Below are 12073 nucleotides of genomic sequence, written 5' to 3'. Positions count from 1 at the left end.
CTCTGACAGAAATTCTGCCCTGACAGAGCCTTCTCCCCCACATCTCCCCACTCCCTGGCCTGTCCCGTGGCCTCTGGACTGGCTGGTGCCTTGCAGCATCATGGTGCATTTCCCTGCCACTCTGTCTTCAGCCGGGGGTCAGGCAGTTAATCCTGACCCCGATCACAGCCGCTGCTGCACGGGGTAATTGAAAATGCCAGAATTCCCTGCTGACCTTCCTATAATAAAAGCAGTTCCCCCCATCCAGTAACCTGACACTCCAGGGACCGAGATCTGTCAGGAGGGCTCCGAGGAGATGCTGGAAAGCTCCCAGCTGTTCACCTCCTCTTTTCCCCTGGGTGATTTCAAAGTGTTGCCAGGGAGAGGCCACGGGCTGGGCTGGCTTTGCTCTCTCTGAGTCGTGAGTGTTTTCCAGAGCAAATGTTGACTCTGTCTGACATGACATGGGTTAGTGGAATTAAAGTGATCAGAGATAGGGGGTTTGCTGCCTGTAACCTGATTCTCCCAGCTAAGCCAGCAGAGGAATGGATGCTTTGATTTTACCGGGATCTCTACAGCGCTGCCCCACTAGGCAGGAGTAGGGGCTCAGCCTTGGGACTGGCAGGTGAAGGGGGGCTGGCTGCAGACTGGGGGGAAGATTGCATGGGTCTAAATGGGTCTAAAGATGATGAAAGAGAAGCTGTGGAGAGATCCTCGTGTCCCCCCTGCAGGCTGGAGCCACACAGTCCCACCAGACACTCCCAGGAGATGCTGCCAGCAGAGTCTGAGCCCCTGGGCTGCTCCCTGCAGTGCTGCCCTGGCTGCTGGCAGGGTCTTTTCCCATTTTATTCCCTTTACAGCAGTGCTCCAGCTTCCCAGCCTGCACACTGTGACCTTCCAGGTCACAGCAGCACCAAAGCTGCAAAGTGGCCCTGGAGTGCCATGGACATCTGTGTAGCTGGATGTGGGCTTGGTTTATTTGAGCCAGACATCCTAAAAAACACTGGCAGTGATGGTGGCCCAAGAGTCAGGACCTGACACAGAAAATTGGCCTCTGCTATCAAAGTCTATTAGACAAGGATGCCCTGATGGGTCCTTTGGGATGGGATGAGCCAGAATACACTGAATCATAAAATCACAGAATCCCAGACTGGGTTGTGTTGAACAGGACCTTGAAGATCATTTTATTCTACCCCCTCCCATGGGCAGGGACACCTTCCACTATCCCAGGCTGCTCCAAGCCCATCCAGCCTGGCCTTAGACTCTTCCAGGGGTGAGGCAGATAGAGGTGGGATAGGAGGGAGGTGAGCTCAGGATGTTGAAAAAGCAGGGCTGGGAGAAAGGAATAGATCCCAGATGGAAGCTCTTGTTGAATAAAAGAGAAATATGTCCTAGGAGATGTCCAGGGGCTCCTGGAACTGCTCAGAGTTGTGGTGTTGTGGGGATGGGTTAGAGAGACAAACACATGAGCTGCCTAAGAACCCTCAAATCAACTCAGAGACATAGAAGCAAAGAGAAAAATGGGCCTATTTCTTTCTCATTGCCCCAAAACAATTCTTCATTGTGTGATGCCCTCCTGCTGCTTTTTGTCAGCTTTCTCCTAATGAATTTCCCTGGGCTTTAGAGACAATTACATGAACTTTGGATGCATCGAGGATCTCTCACCCCACTCCCAGCAGAACTGGGATGATAGGAAATGCAGGAACAGCCTACTCCCCTCCCTGAGCTGGGGGCACAGCCAAAAATACCCAGTGGAAGTGCCCAGGGGAGAGGGAAGAGCAGCTCTGCAGGGCTGAGCTGAGGCAGGGAAGTGTCACCTTGGACACACTCAGGAATATCAAACCTCAGCAAGGAGATGGATGCTGGGTACTGAACTCAGTTTTGAGGTTTATGTTTGAAAAGGAGATTAACAAAAAATTAGAAAAGATAGAGGAGGAAGTTATCAGGCTGATAAATGTGTGAAGTGCTCAGGAAACTACTTGGAAAACAGAAAGGAATCACAGAATCATTGTCTGATTTGTGCTGCAAAGGACCTTAAAGATCTTCCAGTTCCAACACTCCATGGACAAAAAGGAAATATTTTCACTGTCTTTCAGCTTGTCCATGATGACAATGTTCTTTTTCTAGACTACTCCTCCATTTAGTTACAAAACCCAGAAAAGTTCCTGCAGTTGGAAACTGAAGTCCATACATCTTAATGTGAAAATAAAAGGTGCATTTTAAAAGAGAGCCTGAGGGAAACCTCCCCAGGGGCCTAGTGGGCTCAGCATCATCTGAAGTCCTCAAAGGAAGCAGGGGGTGTGTCTGTAGCATACTCAGGGGGTCAAACACAAGTGTTTTAGCTATTTTTAGCTCTGCCTGGGTTTGTGCAGGTGTTCAGACCTGGGTGTTATGGAACTTTCCCAATTCTCTGCTAAATTGCTCTGTTCTTGTGCTGTCTCATCATGCTGCTCTGGGTTTGGTGTGACCTTCTTCAGCTTTTCCTGTGATTAAAAAGTGATTGTTTCTCCTGGAAAACTCACATTTTGTTCCTTTCTGTTTTCTTCCATTTCCCTTTTTCCCTTAAAACTTTTCACCATTTCCAGCAAGTCCCAAAGAAGCAAATATTTGTATGAAACTCAGATTCTGGCTATGCCAAGCCTGAGGCTTCATGGTGTAACCAACACCCCCCTTTGTCCCTGCAGGAGATCAGGCAAATCCTTACTTACAGATCCCAAAGCCTCTTGTGGAGGATCAGTGCAGGTTAAGCTGCCTTTGTGTGATGGATCTGTGCCACCTGGGGTTTGGTTTCCCTTAGCTGAGGGAGCCTTGAGGTGCTGCTCTGGAGCCATGGAGGTGTTATCCTCATGTCACAGCATCCTCAGAGAGCAGCTCTGCCACAGGGGAGCCTGGACATGCTTTCAGTCAAAGATGTAAAGCTGTAAAGAGAGATGTGCCTGGATGGGATCTTAAGCAAAAGCTCTTTAAAAAAAAAAAAAAAAAGGAAGCTCTTTCATAAAAGTGGCTTCAGCTTCATAATCAGGGCCCAGACCATCACTTGTGATCTCTTACCTTTTCTTATTTTTTTTTTTTTCTCCTTTAGAAGACATATTTTAAATTCTGGATGTGCCTCAGACACAGTGCCTGGGAGACAGGACATGTGGGGCTCGTTTACAGGGATGTGGCAGAGAAGGAATGTGTTTTATGACCAAAAATTGGGATTTTATCTAGAGCTAATCAGAAAGGCTAAGGGGTGCTGATACAGAGGGGCTACTGAGGGGAGCCCCATTCTTGGAGGTTTAAAGATTCACCTAATACAGTTTCCCTTCCTTGGTGTGGTCATGGGCCAGAAGCTCTGGGAGTCCCATCCCAGCAGCATTGCTGGGATTTGGTGCTCTAGGGAATGGAAAGGAGCAGTGGAAGAGGAGGGCTCAGTCCTGTCAGCCTTCACAGCTCTTCTCTGCTCCGTGTGCAGGCACCTGGGCCTCTTGGGTCATCCCTTTCCTCAGCACAGTCTGTGGAATGGAATGGAACATAGAATATTTCAAATGGAAACACCTACAATGATCATCTGGTCCAGCTGCTTCACCTAGACATGGATAATGAACATGGAGAGAGATCAGAGCAGCACAGCCTGGGCTGTGTCTGTCCTGCTGGTACTGACTCCACACCATGGCTCTGGGACCAAGCCAAGAGCACAGCATGCATTCCCTTGGCTGTTACCCTTTTGTTAGATGAGAGCATCAGGATGTGTCAGCCCCACCCTGACACGGGCCAGACCCACCTCGTGGTACCAGAGGCATTGGCCTCTGTGAGGCTGAAGCTGCTACACTGATTCTGGGGAGGTCAGAACCAGCCTGGTGGCTTTGGTGCTTCCCTTGCCAAACCCCACTGGGACCAGACATTTCCTCCCCAGTGGGTATTTGAGCCTTCCTGGGAGACAGTCAGTCAAGCAGGACTTGAGATCCCAGTTGTTCCTTAAGGATGCCTTCATGGAAAATGTGGTGTGTAGTGGGATTTGAGACCTGCCTGATTATGTGTACCTTGTGGCATTGAGCCAGCCTGGTTTGAAAGGACAATGTCTTCAGGTGTCTTCAAATCCCAGAATGATTTGGGTTGGAAGGGACCTTAAAGCCCATCCCATTCCACCCCTGCCATGGCAGGGACACCTTCCACTGTCCCAGGCTGCTCCCAGCCCCATCCAGCCTGGCCTTGGGCACTGCCAGGGATCCAGGGGCAGCCACAGCTGCTCTGGGCACCCTGTGCCAGGGCCTGCCCACCCTCACAGCCAGGAATCCCTTCCCAATATCCCATCCAGCCCTGCCCTCTGGCAGTGGGAGCCATTCCCTGTGTCCTATCCCTCCATCCCCTGTCCCCAGTCCCTCTCCAGCTCTCCTGGAGCCCCTTCAGGCCCTGGCAGGGGCTCTGAGCTCTCCCTGGAGCCTTCTCCTCTCCAGGCTGAACCTCCCCAGCTCTCCCAGCCTGGCTCCAGCACAGAGGGGCTCCAGCCCTTAGAGCATCTCCATAGCCTCCTCTGGACTTGCTCCAACTCCTCCACATCCTTTCTGTGCTGGGACCCCAGGGCTGGAGGCAGAATTGCAAGGGGGTCTCTCCAGAGGCGAGCAGAGGAGCAGAATCCCCTCCCCGGAGCTGGTGCCCACGCTGTGGGATCAGCCCAGATGGTGTTCTGCCAGCCCAGCCCTGGCAAAGCTCAGGGGTGATCCCTGCAGGGAGGTGATGGCCATGCAGCTCTGCTGGCAACACCTGAGCATAGGGGGACCTCCTGAACCCCATCCTTCCCAAGTGTTTGCAGTTCCTGAGCCCAGGCAGTGCTCTGTGTGTGCTGCAGAGCTGCCAGCACCCCCACACTGATCCTGCAGAGCTGCCCCAGCCACAGAACTCTGCTCTGCTCCCTGGGTTGAGATAAACTGCCAAATGCCCGGCCTGGGCAGGGGTCTGGCTGTGAGCAGCGTTGTGTGGCCATGCAGGGCTCAGGGTGGTGACCACAGAAGCATCCCTGGCATCCCTCCCGTGGGGTCACTGTGTGGGGCACGTTGGCTTTGTACATCAGTGGATTTTCATCAAGCTTGTTTTACACTCCACTGGTGGCTTCAGTGTGGTTTATTTCTCCAGCAATTCAAGGAAGCCACAGCACTGCACTGTGAGGAGTCTGAGGCCATCCCTGATCAAGAGGATGCAGAAAGTGCCTTTCAAGGACTGCAGTGGTTGGGTTTGCCTCAGTGCCCCATGCTGATAATGCCAAGGGTGTGGGTTTGATCCCTGTATGGACCATTCACTTCAGAGATGGACTCAGTGATCTTTGTGGATCCTTTCCAACTCAAAATATTCTGTGAAATCTGTGCAGTCAAATAACATTGAGGTTAAGGGATTCAGTGAGGAGCAGTGTTTCCATCAGCTGTGGAATGAAGGCAGGTCTGTTTGTTTTTTGCACTTTTGGGACACACCTACCCCTGGATACCCCATCGGGATAAATCCACCTCTGTTCACACCTTCATGGTGACAGCACAGGGAGATCAAGGCTCTGAGAGTGGGGACTCTCCATATCTGATCTCCTCTGTGTGTCACAGGGCACAGTCAGCTGCCTGGGCATCGTGTCAGAATCCAGCTGAAGCTGTTCCTGCTGACTGGACCTGGGAAAGTCACTCTGAGTCTGGCTGGCTCCTCTAAACTGGTTTCAAGCTCACATATCCAGTGCCAGCCCATCCCTGATTCATGGGCCTGGGAGCCTCTCTGTGCACCCCAGGCCCTCACCTGGCATAAAGGGTGTGACAAAGGACCATGTTTTGTGGCACTGCAGAGTTAGCAAAAAGTCCAGGAGAGGGATTGATTGTTTCCATCTGCTCAGCAGTCTCAGGGCCACACCTGGGCTCCTTCATCTTCTGGGGCTCCCAGTATCACACTCCTGGACAAACTGGAGCAGGTCCAGCAGGACAAGGAGGTTACCCTGAGGCTGGGGCTGGAGCATCCAAGGTGAGGGCAGCTGAGGGCTAGGTCTGATCAGCCTGGAGAGGAGGAGGCTGAGGGGCATCAAGGGGGAGAATGGTGGCAACATCCACAAGGCACAACCAGCAAAATCCCAGTGGAATGTGAGGGAAAGTTTCTGCCCCTAAGAGCAAGGCAGCTGGGGGCTGCTGCTCAGAGCCTGTGGAAGCCCCATCCATGGGGATCAGACTCACTAGGTCTTATCTGGACACAGTCCTGAGAAAAATGATGTGATTTTGAAATTAGTCTGCCAGCCCGTGGGACCAGAAACCTCCAGAGGTCACTTCTGAGCTGGGCCTTGCTGTGGTTTCATTGCTGTGCACTCCCCTGGTGTCCTGATAAGAGCAGCAGTTACTGAGGACATGCACTGGGGACGTTCCTGCTCTTCCAGAGCCCTCCCTTGCCCCAGGTGCAGGAAAGGCTCTGAGGTTGCTGTAGTCATTCATCTCCCCTGCCTCCTCCCACCATGCAGCACATTTGCCTCATTAAGCTCCTTCCATGAGCCCCACCTCATCCATTTGGGTCTTTTGCTGAGCCAAACCAGAGCAGGTTCACCAGGTACCAGCAGCACATGAGTCACACACGTCCTGCTGTAGCTGTTGTCTGGTACATCTCCCTCAGGAGAGGCAGGAGATGCCCTGGAGAGGTCCTGTGCTCCCAGGCTGGGGTGCAGTGCATGGAACTGGAAGAACATCCCAGAGACTTCACTCCTACCAGGAGGAACCTGGAGCTGAGGAGCTTCTCCAGCTGCAAGGCCACTGAACCTGTGCCTGAATCACGGGATGTTGCCACATCCTGGTGTTGTGGTGGGACAGCTCTGGCTGTACATGGCCCCTGTCCTGGAAAAGCCCAGTGTGTAATGTGGGATCAGCTCCCAGAGCAGCTGTCACAGACACTGTGGACTGTGTGCTTCCCTCAGTCCAGTGCCATCCCTGCCACACGGCATCCGCAGCACAGTCACATCTTCCTCCTGAGCCTGGTCTCCAGAGACAGAGATGTTTGTCTTGAAAATTGCAGATGTCCTACAGAATCTGTTTGAACAAGGAAGCAGTGAGCTCTGGCAAGAGCTGACAGGCTCCAGAAACATTACCTGTGTTTTATCTTCACACAGCGTGAGAAACTCTTCCCAGGAGTTTGGAAAGATGTGGCCTGAAGCAGTGGGATGAGGGTGTCAAGCTGGGAGGGGAGCAGAGCCACAGAGTGAGGGGAGGGCTGAGGTGACACAGAGGGTTTCAGACTGTTGGGTAATGGGGCTTTGCTCAAGCAGAAATGGATGGAAGGAGTGGCCTCAGGATCTGTTGAAATCATGGTGTGGTTTGGGTTGGAAGGGTCTTTAAAGATTATCTCATCCCCTGCCATAGGCAGGGACACCTTCCATCAGACCAGGTTGCTCCAAGCCCCATCCAGCCTGGCCGGGACACTTCCAGGGATGAAGTTCTCTGCTGTCCTTCTAGTTTTGTTCTCCTCGACAAAACTGGAGCTCAACAACACTGCTGAGGCTAATCCACATCACACCTTCCTTCAGGAGTGGGGTAACCTAGGCAGGTGAAGGAAAGTGGTGCAGCAGTGTGGTACAGGTCTTGTGTTTGCCAAACCCAGCCCCTTGGCACCCAGACACTGAGCATCCTGGGAACTGTGGTGCTGAGTCAGAAAAGCAGCAGGGAAGAGGCAGAGGTGGACCAGAAAAATGGCTTTTGTTGGTGTGTTGGAGAGGAGTTGCTCAGTGGAAATTTATTGTGATGTGCAGGAACATGCTGGGGCCATGCTTGTCCAAGCACCGTGGTCCTACCACTGCAGTCCCAGCTGGCACAGCTCCTGTCACTACCCCTGATGCCAACGGGAGCCAGCCTAGAGATGGGTGAGAGGTGCCTTCCTCTGGGTGCTGCTCCTCCAGGCTGTTTCTCAGAGCTGCCAAATGAGTTGTTATTCCATGAAATATTGTAAGGGTTGGACTTGGGAAAAGCCCATCTGAGTGCAAACCACTCTGCATCCATTTGGCCTGGCATGCAAGTGATGGGAAAACTTTCAAGCTACCACTCTCCAGTCCTCTCCTAGCCCTGAGGCTTCTTCTGTGCCCTACAGCTGTTGCAGTGGTGAGCCTGTGCTGGCAGCTGTGCCAGGGCTAACGCTGACTGCAGCTCGAGCTCTCTCTCCAGGGCTGGGCTGGCACTAGGGCAGGTCTGGGGTAGCCCTGCACTGAGGAGGATGTGCTGTCAGTGCCAGCAGCAGGCTGGGCACGGGGAGGGCTCCTCTCACCGCTCTGGGATGGGGGAGAGGAGCCAGTGCAGGCAGCTGTGGGTGTCAGCCCTGCAGCAGGGGTGGGGGTGTTGGCTGCTCTGCTGTCAGCACCTGGAATCAGAGAATATCCCTACAGGGGTCATCGAGTCCCACTCCTGGCCCTGCACAGACACCCCAACAATCCCACTTGTGCATTCCTGAGAGCGTTGTCTGAGCGCTCCTGGAGCTCTGGCAGCCTTGGGGCCGTGCCCATTCCCTGGGGAGCCTGGGCAGTGCCTGCACCCTCTGGGGGAAGAACTTTTCCCTGATCTCCAGCCTAAACCCCCCTGGCAGAGCTCCAGCCGTTCCCTGGGAGCTGTCCCTGCTCACAGAGTAGAGATGGGAGCTGCCCTCAGGAGAAGCTGCAGGCTCCGAGGAGTTTCCTGCCCCTCAGGACTGAGGCAGCCCCGACTGTTGGCTCACCCTGCTCCCCAGCCCGCCGGGCCAGGGCCGCTCAGGCTTTCCCAGGGCGCCCGCAGCTCCCCGCTCCAGTCCCTTCCCTGCGGGCCTGCCAGCTCAGCTCCGGTCCCTGCCCGTGGGGCTGCCAGCCCAGCTCCCCGCTCCGGTCCCTGCCTGTGGGGCTGCCAGCCCAGCTCCCCGCTCCGGTCCCTGCCTGTGGGGCTGCCAGCCCAGCTCCCCGCTCCGGTCCCTGCCCGTGGGGCTGCCAGCCCAGCTCCCCGCTCCGGTCCCTGCATGTGGGGCTGCCAGCCCAGCTCCCCGCTCCGGTCCCTTCCCTGTGGGCCTGCCAGCCCAGCTCCCCGCTCCGGTCCCTTCCCTGTGGGCCTGTCAGCCCAGCTCCTCGCTCCGGTCCCTGCCTGTGGGGCTGCCAGCCCAGCTCCCGGGGCGGCTTTCCCGGCCGAGGGTCCCGGCAGCGGGAGCGGCCCGGGTGTGTGAGGGCCGGCAGGGAGAGCGGCCCGGGTGTGTGAGGGTCGGCGGGGCCCTTTGTGCTCGCTGCGAGGAGCGGGGCCGGGCCGGGCTGCTCTCCATTGTCTGCGTGTCAGGTCAGCTTTGTGCTGCCTGCTCAGCGCTGGATGCGCCTCCCGTGATTGGCATGTGCAGCGTGCAGCCCCAGCCGGCCCGAGCCTTGGGAAGCTGCTCTGAGCGAATGGAAACGTAAAAACCACCCATTTCCCCATGGCAGGAGTGCATGCTGTGGGGCTGGTGGGGCTCTTTGCAGGAGTGCATGCTGTGGGGCTGGTGGGGCTCTTTGCGGTAGAACAGTGCTGTGCCTGCTCCAACCTGGGCTCCTTTTGCCACTTTCCTGCTTGAGGCACTGTCCTACATGTTTTCTAACTACCAGTTCAGCAGAACCATTTTTTCCTCTCCTCACTGCTCTCTACAAACAGCAAAATCCAGGATCCCCTGACCTCTGCACAGCTCTCCCAGTGCAGGAGGTGAATTCCAAAGCTCCAAACAACAATAACTGTCCTGCCCACCTCCTGCAGGGTGAGGGTCCTACCTGTGCAGGTGTCTGACTGTCTGTCCCCCCTTTCTCTCTTGCAGCCCCTTCTGCCGTGTCCATCATGCACCAGGTGAGCCGCACCGTGGACAGCATCACCCTGTCCTGGTCCCAGCCCGACCAGCCCAACGGAGTCATCCTGGACTATGAGCTGCAGTACTACGAGAAGGTACTGAGGGACCTGCACAGGGGTCACCCACAGCTTTTGGGGAGAGGAGGGGGGCAGACTTTATTTAAGGGCATACAGTGGTTGTTAAGTAGGAATCTTCTCTTGCTGCATTCGGTCACATGGGTGACAGTGGCCATCTATCCTTGGGGTCCAGTGATGGTTCCAGTGGTCCAAGTGTAGAAATTCCACTGGCCATTCAGGAGCTTCTCCTGTCACCTCCACAGAACTGGTGGCAAGTGGACCCATTGCAGGGAGAGCAGGGTACTCTGGGTCCAGGGTCTATTTTTTCCTTTTTGTGTACTGTGGCATCAGAAGGAAATGGGAATGACAGGGAAAATCCAGTCACAGGTTGGCGTACACTCAGTGGGTGTCCAGTCCTGGAGATTTTCTGGAGCGCTGTCCATGGGTGCATCTACCCCAAAGGTGAGTTTGGCATCCCTGCAGCATCCTGAGCCCAGATGTTGCACAGGGAGAAGGTGTCCCATGCTCCCATGGAGGGCTCATGCTGCACTATGGAGTCAGTGTGAAGGGCTCAGGCAGCTCTGGCCCTGTATCCCTGAGGAACCTGCTCCTTCCATAAGCTCCCTGTCCAGGCAGACAGAGGAATTTCATGTGGACTGTGCCAGGGTGTCCATCCCACCAGTGGCTGCTCAGACACCTGAGGACCATGTGGAGGTTGGTCCCAGGACCTGCCAGGCTGAACTTCATCTGTGCAGCCCAGGGGAGATGGGGAGCAGGAGACTTCTCCTTCCAGGAATCTGCCCCCTTGCACAAGAGCTTATAAACTATACATTATAAATTGCAAACTAACTAATTAAAAAGCTTTATGATTAAATGGAACTGAAAATATTTTTCCCAGCAGTTGCCGGAAGAAATGATTAATCCCCCCCACTGCCTGCCTGTGACCTATTTTCTCATCACCAAGAGCCAGAGGGAGAATGGGGAGGAGGGGGGGCTCCTTTGTAAGCTGTTAAATAGGTCCTGACCTATATTGCATAAATCACAGCCATTTATTTTGACCCTTGGAAATTATCCCAGAATACGTGGCAGGATGGATGAGGAGATAACAAGACAGATCTGGGAAGCAAGAGGGGTCCTTTCCCTGGGGACCCTCAATGTAGAGGCAGAAGATCTCAGGGAGTACATTCTCCTCCTCTTACTTTATCTTAATCTCTCACTCTCTTTCTTTCTTCCCTCTCCTCTGTTTTCTGAGGAAGGCTGTAAATAAAGGGAATTTTTGTTTAAAAAACAGTGATGCTGGTGGCCAGTCTTTGCAGGCAGCCACATCTGCCTGTCCCATTGTCAGAGTCAGGGCACAGCCTGTCCCTGATGATGGGGACAAGTGGCCCCACTCTCAGTCAGGGCTGTTCATGGAGCACTAAGCCTGGCACAGAGGGCACAGCTGGGCTCAGGTTCTCCCTGTCCTGGTTTCAGAGAACCATGGAAGCATCCCAGAATGGTTTGGGTTGGAAGGGACCTTAAAGCTCATCCAGTGCCACCCCCTGCCATGGGCAGGGACGCCTTCCACCCATCCTGGCCTTGGGCACTGCCAGGGATCCAGGGGCAGCCCCAGCTTCTCTGGGCATCCTGTGCCAGGGCTTTGGCCTTGCTGTGCTTCTCTCCTGCTTCCCATCAATCCAGCAGTTGGATGTGGTGTGTGACACACTCCAGGTGTGTTCCCACTGCACTGCCAGGCTGTGCAGAGGTGATTTCCTTACAAATATTTAATTACAAACTGTCCCATATGCTTCTGAATGCTCAGCAAAGATCTCTAGAGCTGGTTAAGTTTTTTCTGGTTGAATTTTTTTTCCCCCAGTAGAAAATTATATTTTATTTTCATGCGAACAGCTCAAATGAAGAATAGCACCATACACACTGTGTATCAAAAGCACCTTGACTCTTCATTTTTAATGGATTCTCTTCTATATACAGACATTAAATTAAAAAAATAGAAGAATTTATTTAGTGTTGACAGAAAAGCACTGTTCACAGCACCTGAAACAAAGGTGTATTTTTGTTTCCCTTTCACAGATTATTTATAGCACTGCTATTTTTAGATACCATTAAAAATGCCTGTACAAAGGCATTATGAGTTTTTTTCACGTGGAGTTGGAGCAAATCCGTGCAGATTGTTGCACAAACACTGCCTGACGTGGCTGCTCTCTGTAGCCCTCACTTTAATGTGTTGTTTTTTCACTTCCAAGAGG

The 12073-nt window shown here is 53.8% G+C and overlaps 1 protein-coding gene across 2 annotated transcripts in view; it reads left to right on the top strand.

The window, feature by feature from the left end:
• Positions 1–12073, top strand: part of EPHB2 (EPH receptor B2) — a 133490-nt gene that overhangs the window by 99976 nt on the left and 21441 nt on the right. For both annotated transcript variants that reach the window (XM_059487315.1, XM_059487314.1), the window contains exon 6: positions 9742–9866. In XM_059487315.1, coding sequence (XP_059343298.1) covers positions 9742–9866 — 125 coding nt within the window. The remainder of the gene's footprint in view (positions 1–9741; positions 9867–12073) is intronic.

The sequence above is a fragment of the Ammospiza nelsoni genome, chromosome 22, assembly GCF_027579445.1.
Source record: "Ammospiza nelsoni isolate bAmmNel1 chromosome 22, bAmmNel1.pri, whole genome shotgun sequence".
Taxonomy (NCBI): Eukaryota; Metazoa; Chordata; class Aves; order Passeriformes; family Passerellidae; genus Ammospiza; species Ammospiza nelsoni.
The sequence above is the reverse complement of the archived record's forward strand: the minus strand, read 5'-3'. Positions and strand labels throughout refer to the sequence as shown.